The sequence below is a fragment of the Dunckerocampus dactyliophorus genome, chromosome 1, assembly GCF_027744805.1.
Source record: "Dunckerocampus dactyliophorus isolate RoL2022-P2 chromosome 1, RoL_Ddac_1.1, whole genome shotgun sequence".
In the NCBI taxonomy this organism is placed as follows: Eukaryota; Metazoa; Chordata; class Actinopteri; order Syngnathiformes; family Syngnathidae; genus Dunckerocampus; species Dunckerocampus dactyliophorus.
Genome location: NC_072819.1, coordinates 46,732,779 through 46,743,150, shown reverse-complemented (window position 1 = coordinate 46,743,150; position 10,372 = coordinate 46,732,779). Strand labels below are relative to the sequence as shown.

General features: G+C 44.8%; 2 protein-coding genes across 3 annotated transcripts; both read right to left on the bottom strand.

Annotated features, from left to right (window-relative positions):
- Window positions 1–125: 125 nt before the first annotated feature.
- Window positions 126–3,020, bottom strand: LOC129186975 (acyl-CoA-binding protein-like). The gene is made up of 4 exons (XM_054785787.1): window positions 2,748–3,020; window positions 2,536–2,653; window positions 588–650; window positions 126–514 (listed from the first exon to the last, which is right to left on the bottom strand). The coding sequence occupies exons 1-4, from the start codon at window positions 2,853–2,855 to the stop codon at window positions 441–443; spliced, it is 363 nt and encodes a 120-aa protein (XP_054641762.1). The 5' UTR covers window positions 2,856–3,020; the 3' UTR covers window positions 126–440.
- Window positions 3,021–3,165: 145 nt separating this feature from the next.
- Window positions 3,166–8,853, bottom strand: steap3 (STEAP family member 3, metalloreductase). Of its 2 annotated transcripts, none has more exons than XM_054785761.1 (6): window positions 8,631–8,788; window positions 7,743–7,976; window positions 6,628–6,894; window positions 6,002–6,529; window positions 5,755–5,919; window positions 3,166–3,855 (listed from the first exon to the last, which is right to left on the bottom strand). In XM_054785761.1, exons 2-6 carry the CDS (start codon window positions 7,968–7,970, stop codon window positions 3,568–3,570), a joined length of 1,476 nt encoding a protein of 491 aa, XP_054641736.1. In that variant the 5' UTR covers window positions 7,971–7,976; window positions 8,631–8,788; the 3' UTR covers window positions 3,166–3,567. The 2 variants fall into 2 exon arrangements, with proteins under 2 accessions (XP_054641736.1, XP_054641727.1); XM_054785752.1 differs by lacking the exon at window positions 8,631–8,788 and adding an exon at window positions 8,807–8,853 and having other exon boundaries at window positions 3,169–3,855.
- Between the last annotated feature and the right edge of the window lie 1,519 nt (window positions 8,854–10,372).

The window sequence follows — 10,372 nt, the reverse complement described above, 5'->3', positions numbered from 1 at the left end:
AGAGCTAAAATTGGATTTAGGAAAAAAACAAAAAAGCTGAAGGGAAAACATCTCAAGCTGTCTCACAATTGCAGAATGCTGAAGAGCCGCCGTTTGTGTGATGTGACAAAAGACGCTCTCAGCAAGGCTGACAAGAAACATCAAAGTTTCATTTTATTTTAAAAATCATGTTACAATTGGTGAGCATTGCTCATAAGGACTGGCAAGCAGCATTACGACGCTGGTTGACCTCCAAGTTGAAGTTTCATTTCAAAACAGATTTTTAAGCATGTAAAGTGAACTAATTGAGGCTCAAACCTCAAACTGCCCAGAAAATGGAAATTGTCTTGTAAGACTTGTGGCACTTTAGAGACTCCATTGTTGCTTCAACTTGCGTGTGCAATTGTAAACATAATCTTTCCAAATGTGTCAGGGTGGAAGATCACAGTACAGAAATGATTCTACATTCCATATTGTGCCTTCAGCTTCTCCACCAAAACAACATAGGCAGCCATGGCTTCATCCTTGGACAGACCTGTGGGATCACAACCTCCAGTCAGTCTATGCGGGTATGCACACCTCACATTCTGTAAGTGAATAAGCGGGACCTTTGTTTGCATTCCACGCATCCCATTTCACTTTTCCCTGGAGGTCGAGTATCCCTGGACGTTCTGTGGACAAAGGACAACCAGTTGATTCTCTTTAGACCAGGGGTGTCCAAACGTTTTCCACCCAGGGCTGCATACAGAAAAATTAAAAAGATGCGGGGGTGGGGGGCCACTTTGATATTTTTATAGACGATTGTGATTTTGTAAAAAAGTTAGAAAATGTAAAATATACAGTATTTAGAAAATGCCAAGTGTTTAATTAGTTATTAACCGGGCCGCACGGTGGTCTAGTGGTACACACGTTGTGGTCACAGTCTGGCGATCGGGAAGGGTTCGAATCTCTGTGGGACATTTTCTGTGCGGAGTTTGCATGTACTCCGGGTACTCCGGTTTCCTCCCACATTCCAAAAAAACATGCATGTTAGGTTAATTGGCGACTCTAAATTGTCCATAGGTATGAATGTGAGTGTGAATGGTTGGTGGTCTATATGTGCCCTGCCATTGGCTGGCAACCAGTCCAGGGTGTACCCCGCCTGTCGCCCAAAGTCAGCTGGGATAGGCTCCAGCATACCCCCGCGACCCCAATGAGGAGAAGCAGCATAGAAAATGGATGGATGGATGGATATTAACCTTGGTTTTCGTATTCTTTGATTTTCAATTAAAATTTTGCCAACATTTTCCCCAGTTTTTGTTTTTCGGTTATCATACAGCAGGGGTGCCCATTAGGTAGTTTGGGTCGTTCGCATAAACGTCACTTCCTAGACAGCTGTCAAGCTCCCCTCCTGATTCGCTCTTCCTCCCCCTCGGCAATGGTGAACATCACGTCTCAAACTACACAGAGAGATGCAACTTTCATCTTTATTATTCCAATTATGGATAAACTAACGCAGCGGTAAGATGCCTATATCTATAACAAAAGTTATCTGTTCACTTGTTGCGGCTACTTATATATTATATAAGACTTTTTAAGGTTTTTAAAAAGTCGTATGAGAAACAAAAAACAAAATAAAGCTGTAATTTTTGGAAAATTGGGTTGAGGAGAATATTTAGTCTAAATATTAGGGGAATAAAGTCATAATATTAGAAAAAGAAAATGTAAGTTGAAACCTTTTTTGAGGGGAAAAAACAACAGCAAAAATGAGGGTGGGGGAAAAAAAAAAGAGGCCAAAGTTCATACTAATAATACACTTTATCCCCTACATTACAAAGCTGAGATGCATTTTTTTTCTTGAAATATATATGTCTTAGCATTTACAAAATAATAGTAAGAGGCCCTTGCATCATTTCATTTATCAGTATGTGGCCCTCTGTGGAAAAGGTTTGGACACCCCTGCACTCGACGCTCTTATAGATACACTCATATAGATGCCATACTGACGCCTGGCTGTGTAGTGCTTAATATGTGAGAAGGAGAATTTTGAACTCAATTGTAAATTTTACAGGTAACCGGAGCGGTGAGGCGAGCACAGGTGAAATATGATCTCGTCCTCTGGTTCTGGTTAAGTCTTTAGAGATTTTTTCGGCCAACAAATAATTATATTGAAGGCTATTTTTTCCTGATTTTTTGGCACCCTTAGCATGTGCCCATATTGCCTAATGGGCCAGCCGGCTGTAGGACACACTTCCAACACCCATGCTTTCGACACTGACTGAAATAAACAATAAATATATGTATATAATAATAATCAGTAAATATCTGGGTGGAAGACATAAGGAACTTTTGATTCGGCACTATGAACCTTCATGCTTAAAGAACATTTTCATGAAATTTGAACTGAATAAACATCTATGTAAAGTTATCAGTTTTTTCATCATTTGCACAATGACACCCAACCTGTCCAGCTTCTTTCAACCCTCAACCACGCCCAGCGAGGAGTACAGAAACACCAGATATCCCTAACGGTGTTTGTCTTTTGAAACAAACATTTTCAAACTTGCAGGCACTCACCTGTATCAACATCCCCAACCGTGGCCTGCTTGTATAAACCATAGAGTGCAGTCAATTCTCTGCTGTTGGGTCGTGTTTTCAGCACCTTCACCTCCTCTACTGCTTTGTTAAAGAGTTCCTGGAAATGAAGAACACACGACAGACGCGTTTGAGGCAGACACACAAAAACCAAGCCTTCAGAAGCTTTATGCCTCAGCTCAAAACGTACGTACAGTCATGGCTGCAGAGAAGCGGACACCTTGTGACTGTTGAACCTGCCTTCCAGGTTTTAGCCTCATCATCAGGATTTGCTGTGGAACAGAAGTGGGAGGTACCTGCATCTACGCTTCATCAACATGTAGGAATGTCAACTCCTCACCGTACTGATAAGGAGGGTAGCCAGTTACAATCATTCCAAACCTGGAATGACTTGTTGAGACAGGTTTAAGGAAGCCAACAGTTTTTGAACCGAGGAAGCTGAAGAGAACGCACACAAACTCAAGCAGAACAACCAAACGGCACGTACAGTAGTATCATAGGCCCTGAGCAGCTCTCAAGTGACTGTCATGCAGTGCCACAAGATGGCAGCATCCACACATTGACTAGTAGAGTGACTGCCCTTGTTTGGCCATCACCTTAAAAAAAAAAAAAAAAAAAAAGCCCATCCGCAAATATCTCTGGAATGGAAATAATTCTAAGAGTAGAAAGGGCTTTAATCGAAATTCTGTAAAATAAATGGACTTGTTTTTTTTAAACACAAAAAATTCACCTTTTGACCCCAGTTAGGATGACATGAGCATCCAGAAGGATGTAGCCATAATGCAAACAGGAAACAATAAATTCAATGTCAAAATCCTGCAGACAAAGCACCTCCTAATAAACAATGCGTTGTGCGTGATGGATGAGGATCTACTAGTCTCTGTAGACAAAAATGATTGATGCTTTCTAAATTATCACTACGACACAAAACATTCCACCTGTGTGCAACGCATTTGTTTTAAGATTGGCACAATCAAAGTGCTCTGCCTTTTGTCCAGCGCACATCAGCGGTTTTCAAACATTGCTGACATCATCCAGGTCGTTGTAGCATCCGTCGCCGGGCAGAGTGAAGCGGATGTGACGACTCCTCTCCCAGCCACGGCGGATCTGTCGGAGGCGGTGGGCCATGCAGGGCAGCATGAGAGTGAGGCGGCCCAGCAGAACTGTGACAGGCAGGATGAGGACCAGAATGAAGGTGGGTGGCAGGAAGAAGTGGTATCGGGCTGGGTCGAAGGCGCGGTCCCAGCCGAAGAGGAGCGTGTGGATGGTGGCCATGGATAAGGCGCAATGGCCTAGTGTGGACTGTAGGAAATGGAAGTGGCAATTAATATAAATGTTTATTTCATTTCAACCTGAAGACGAGCATCGTAGCTGTGCCAGCAGTGTTCAGGCTTTCTCCTGTTCAGTGGGTCAGACGTCACAGAGAAAACACACTGACCTTCCACTCATGACCTAAGCCAGTGCCACTCATGCGATCCACATCACCAGAAGCACACTAACTACAAAAAATGTCCCAAGGTTGACTCAGGTAGTGGTCAAGGGTTCGAAATAGTCTCGTTCTTCCTCATCGCCACATGGCGAGTGCCATTTTCCAATACACATGACTTTACTTCTGCTTTACAAAGCCTCATTCCAAGCCAACCATTCCTGCAGTGCATTGACAGCAAGCTGTAACAGTAACACTGCAACACCATTTTTCCTTTGTCTATGTGTCTATGAGCATTTTTAAGTCAGTAGTATCTTCTGTGTGGGTGATCGGCTTCCTTTAAAACGTTGTGCTAAGTTTCATGTTCGGGCAAGATGTCGACTCAACTAACTCAAGTTCAAGTGTCTGTCCTGAAGCGATGCGCTGCACAGGAACATTCATCGGTGGCTAGCGCTGAAAGGATGGCAATAATTCATTGAAGGCCGGCAGTTGGGACATGACTAATCTGACGGCCAGAGGATTAGTTTAGTGGCGAGATGAAAGGGGGGCCAGGGGACGAGGAGGAGGAGGAGGAGGAGAGAGGAATGTGTGAGCCTCGACACTGATGGCAGCTTTGAGTGTGAACGTCAGAACTGAGGCAGCTGCAAAAGTGCAAACACGTTGAATCGCATTGTATGGATGTGTGACTTCCCTTCAGGGGAACCCTAGCTGTGCATGTCAGTCTTGAGTCATTTTTTGCCATGTGACTGCAGCCGGTTCAGGTCAGCAGGCGATTTGTTTTGTCAAAATGTGTCAAGGTACCAAAATAATTCTAATAATTGTTGGTTTACCAAAAAGCGGTAACGTGTAGTGAGCGGGGAGCAGGTACAGCAGATGCTCTAGCACAGGGGTCGGCAACTTTTAGCATCAAAAGAGCCATTTGGCCAGTTTCCACAAAATTAAAAAACACTTGGAGCCACAAAACCTATTTGACCACTAAACTGAGGCTGAAGTTAAACATGCAGTACAGTTTGCTTCAGCGTGTTGTCAAATTCCATCCAAGTCCGTCTTCCTGTTCCTCCCGGCGGAGTAACAAGTTTCCACATGGAACTTAGTCATGTTTCTTAAGCTGTTCGGATCAACGTTCGCAATAAAAGTGTGATAGCACATCAATTAGTCCCAGTTGCAGTACCACTCCCCGTTTTGCTTTAGTTGTTGCGACAAAGGAAGCTAACAAGCAAAATAAATGACCAGCATCACGGTCTCTCACCAACTTGACTCACCAGAAAACACTGCCCCTTACACTTTGGTGGAGAATTGCGATGCACACGCTCAACTACGACTCAGAAACTTTGAAAGGCTCATGACGCCGCCAGAAGAGACGGCGTAGCAACTCCACAGAAGCATAAACCAGTTGGAGCCACAGCAGAAGCACAAAAGACCCTTAAGCGGCCTACATTATAGCGGCCACTTTTCAAAATAAAACATCATAGAAATTATTTTTTCTTTCTGTGCGGCCCGGTACCAAATGACCCACGGCCTGGTACCGGGCCGCGGCCCGGGGGTTGGAGATCTCTGACCTACCACATCCTCCATTTTATAAGACTTGTGTCTTTGTGCGTTAACACAGGGGCAGTAACACTGCCGAATTGACCTTCATAACACAACGAGTTTTTAAAAGTTTTCCTCACAAAAACGCATATGTCGTTTGAACTGCGACCAAAACGACAAAACTTTGAAAGCTTTTAAACCTAGTCATGTTAACGGAACCACCAGTGGATGGAAACGTGTCTTACCTGTATGAAGCTGAACTCTCGCCAGTTGATGCTGTCGGCCACTGAGGGCAGCGAGGTGACGGCCAGCAGAGAGAGCATCCCGAGCGCCACGATGCCCGCTGAGAGGTACAGCTCCATCCTCCACACCCCCTCGTCACTCCACGAGTTCTCCACACCCTCTTGCACCTGCACGCCACACAGTTCCACACATGACTGATTGAACAGCCTAAAGCTATCGGTGCGATCATCCCAAAGGCCTGTCCCTCACCTGTTTGAAAGCGGCGTTGAGGAGTTTGTAGCGAGCTGACTGCCTCATGGGCAGACAAAGACTGTAGATGGCGTGCATGGCTGCGCACAGGAAGCTGCACAGCCCAAACTGCTTCCTTTTGATGAGCCATTTGTCAAGCCAGTCGGGGAATCGATTGTATTTGGTGCCCCACCTTAGCTGGAGCACAGCAGCACAAAGGCCCGGCATGTAGACTAGTGAAAGCATCACCAAAGCGACGGAGGGTAAAGTGACGTTTATCGTCTCAATGGGCATTTTGTAGAACACGCTCTTTCCTTCTGTGACGAACGGATGCAAGACGTCATGGACAAAGTTGTACAGGTAGAAGAAGAGGAAGAGGATCAAGCTAATGAGGATGGGGGTGCCCCAGGAAGGAAATAGATAGAGGGGGAAGTTTTCAACCTCTACAGAAGAGGAGAGCAGCCCCATATCGACAGGACAGAAGCCCATCCTGCGACACAACACCATGACTGAGCTCTTGGCCTTGCTGTTGTCACTGCATAGGAAAACCTAGACAAGAAAGACGACAAAAAGTATGTTTTATCTTTGGAAATCTCAAACTATCTTACTGGATGTCAAAGGTACCGCAGGACCTCCAATACTCCTACCTGCCTGCTTCCATCTCGAGGTCCAGTCTGAAGCACCCATGCTGATACCGTGTTAAACCCTTTCACGACATAGCTCTCAGGAAACATGTCGGCCAGTCGTTCCGCATGGGATGGCCCGCCTCGTTTGACATGCAAGCCGTTGCTAACGTCCACCAATGTCTTCCCAGCCAGTGCCGGCTTCAGCTCCAGCAGTGTGGAGTGATGCTCTGGAAAGACGGCAACAAAGACGAGGTCTGCCTGGCTGGCCGCCTCCAGCTGGGAGGTTACCTAGGTGGTGCGGAAAAGAAGAAATTGGTAATCAGTAGGGTTGGACTAACATTCAGATTCTCTCGGAATCTTTCATTTAATTTCAATTCCTACATTCAATGATCGTTTTTGACGCGCTATGCTGGACTTCTTCCAACCAGTCAGGTAAGTCAAACAATAAATGACGTTGATCTTATGCCAACATTGAAGCAGCAAGCATATTATACTTTATACTGCGAATACGGTGGCCAACTCAAGTATCTAGCTAACGTAAGGCTGTGTACTTTTTCACAGACAAACAAGTTCAGTGGTTTGGTTGAAAATAGCCCTGTGAAAAATTTATAGTAAAGTCATTCATAAAAAGTTCATATAATTGAAATAAATCATGCAGACACTCAGACATTTCATCCAATTAACTTTGGTTAGCGCCCTCATTTCAACCATGACCCCACCTCTGAAAAGGATCGGAATCGAGAGTCGTTTGGAACCGGAATCGAAATGAGGAATCGGAAGCGAAATCGCTCAAACTGAAACGATGCCCAACCCAGGTAATCAGTGTTCCTCGGCATAGTGCAGACCTTCATCAAGGCTGAACTGTTAACAAAAGTTATTTAGAATTCTGAATGCGGCGTAGACTGGTCCATGCATAACATAGGAGCTCAATGCAAAGCCAAGCCAGGATGGAATGGATTCTTTCTTGATTTTGCAAAAATTTGCTAGTTTTTGCAAAACCTTGCTACCTACCCAATTGACTATCTAGCTCATTAACAAAAACACCTTGCACTTTGCAGGGGTTAATAGTCCATAAGAATTATAGCAACCTGGAAGCAGTGCAAGAATTAATAGTGTAAACAATGATTGCCTCTCACCTCTGCCTCTTCAGGAAATAGCGCAACAAAGCGTTTGGGGGTTCGACTCCCCACCACCACCTGGTAACCAGACATCAACAGTCTTCTGGCAAGTGAGCGGGAGAAGTCGCCGGTGCCCAGGATGCCCACCACTTGATCGCCGGGCTCAGACGCGCATGCTTCCAGTGGCCTGCATCCTCCCGTGTCGCCTCGGCTCCGGATTAAAGCTCTTTGCATCTCGTCCGGCATGGTGCGCTGACAAATAGGAGAGAAGGATCGTTACTTCTGGTTTGTTAACACAAATCAGCCCCTGCTGTCGTTCTTGGGTTAATTCTGTATCGAATCTGGGTTAGACTAATTAAATTGGACTCAAGATGTAGAATTACTATTATGTCTGCGTCTCAAATGGCATGTCCTACATCAGAGACAGAGTGATCTTGCACAAATGACAAATACAGTAATAGCAACATGAGAGGGAACATGGAAATCTATCAAATCTAATATGCAAATAAAGCCAAGTGTACTTAAGTCAGTAACTGCCATGAGTTTTCCATATTTGTTGTGTATTAGCGGATCTGTTAGTCACACCATCTTTCAGCTGCCGTTGTCAACTTTATCAATTATTTTTAGTAACCACACAGACGTATTTCTTGGAACATTTACAGCGCTCATGTGATGAACAAGTTTAATACAACAGGAAATGTGACTGAGTTACGACGTGACCTAATTATTATCTTACAATGGGGGACTTTTATTCTTTCGATTTGGTTTTTCGTTGTCTCCATATTGTTAACTTTCGCCAACGTTGCTGGTTCGATCCGAGGTTTACCTCAGTACCACTACTAAAAATAGATATACGAACAATAACGTTAAAGTGTATTTTTACAAATATATACTGTATATTGTTACCGTGATGACACCTTGCTGGACGTCCTTGGTCGAACTCGAAAAATGTTAACTCCGACCAAGTATCTGTAAGCAACGCGTGTGGTCGTTGTATCACAAAAATGCGTTTCTATTGGTAAAAGTAACGTTTATCGTACAGTATTCGGCGTTACTAGCAGTATTATGAAATGTTTTAGTACCTTACTCACGCCGCTGACTTGTTGCTGGTGTTTCTCTTCCTGATAAACTGACGACACTGCCCAAGCCACGCCCCAACCACGCCCCCACGTGTTTGCAAAAGATAACCTTGGAGCAAGCAAGTGGGCTGTACTACTGTACGGGGTGGGCGGTACCAACAGTGCAACAGAAAGCACACATTTGTGAAAATATGCTTTTGATTAACACCGGGAGGATACGCAGTTGGTGGACAAGTGTGTCATACTTGCATGCAGGCATTCATCGTACAGAGTCTATGTAGTCTTCTGTCATTTATGCAGTGTGAAGAGGGAACATTTGCTTCTATAGTGCACAAAACTGAAGCACACAAACTCATGTTTTATGAGATTATTCTCGTCCAGGCTAAAAGGTCTGAAGGCTGCACCCCAAGTGGGTAGCACACACACACACTTGGCACCCCTTGCACAGGCTGGGCTGAGGGCTCAGTTTCCTTCTCGTGTCTTGAGCCACGCAACAAGCATGGCCTGAGGCTCTAAGGCCCCCTGAGCATTGTGAACAAGATAAATATCTCATATTGTCTTGTTCTTTCTCCTCATTTGATATTAACCACTTTTCTCCGTGGTATCGGCACTGGTGTTGGCTGCTTAAAAACTGATTCTGGGAGTAGAATAATAAGCATAAGCAAAATTGTGTTAAAGGATGTCTGACCCAAGGTTACAGACTGTCAACATGACTTCATCATGTCTGCCTTTGCCACTTGCAAAAGGTTGAATCCCTCTGGCTCACAGCAGTGCATTAGCGTCATGCACACATACACAAAGACACACGCACACACGCACACACTCACACAATGTGCATGCTTGCTGTCCTGCCTTCCTGTCACTCCGGCTCTGGCATGGCCACTTGTTTGTCGAGCAAGCCTGAGTTCTTTGAAACACATTTGCAATGTAAAGATCCTTAGGCACCAGTCACTACTCTCGCCCAAACCGTGCATCATGCATTATAAATCAACTCTAAGTTTACTGCGCTCCACAATTCCTAACCTTGATGTCATCAGTCGACATCCCAGAGTTTAAAGAGACACTAGAAGATGGACAACGTGTGCTTATCCGGTAGGTGAATCGGTGCACTGAAGTCAAAGTACATGACAGTAAAACGCTAATGCCCTGTCGACATGTGATAGGGCGTCAGTGTCACAAGGTGTCACAAAGAAAGGCATTTCTTTGTCTTCTCCACCGTCATTGAGGATTAGGGTCACAGGTTGAGACAGGAGCTGATGCTGCAAGTTCTCATGGCTGTCTTGTTGAGGCTCAGCAAGATGTTCACACATCGTCCGTGACACTTCACATTAGCTACAACATGATTTGCTCATTTGATTCTCTTGTAGTCGACGTCTCCTCATCCGGAATTGCTGGGTTGCACGTTGCACGGGGCGAAAAAAACTCTGCACCGGCCGTATCCATGACACGATCTTGTAAGCTCACAACAAATGAATGTTCATACACTACACCCCCATGGAATAATTTCATTGGCATGCACCGTTATTTGCATGAATCTGCCAACACATTGTGCTAAGATAGTGAGTGCGT

Excerpts from the sequence above, each read along its gene's own strand:
- LOC129186975 (XM_054785787.1), bottom strand. The coding sequence starts at position 2,855 with ATGCAGGTACCTCCCACTTCTGTTCCACAGCAAATCCTGATGATGAGG. Across the intron at positions 2,654-2,747 it reads GCTTCTCTGCAGCCATGACT|GAACTCTTTAACAAAGCAGT; the intron begins GTACGTACGTTT and ends CTTCATTTCCAG. Across the intron at positions 651-2,535 it reads GGTTGGGGATGTTGATACAG|AACGTCCAGGGATACTCGAC; the intron begins GTGAGTGCCTGC and ends CTTTGTCCACAG.
- steap3 (XM_054785752.1), bottom strand. The coding sequence starts at position 7,970 with ATGCCGGACGAGATGCAAAGAGCTTTAATCCGGAGCCGAGGCGACACG. Across the intron at positions 6,895-7,742 it reads TATTTCCTGAAGAGGCAGAG|GTAACCTCCCAGCTGGAGGC; the intron begins GTGAGAGGCAAT and ends CGCACCACCTAG. Across the intron at positions 6,530-6,627 it reads CTCGAGATGGAAGCAGGCAG|GTTTTCCTATGCAGTGACAA; the intron begins GTAGGAGTATTG and ends TTTCTTGTCTAG.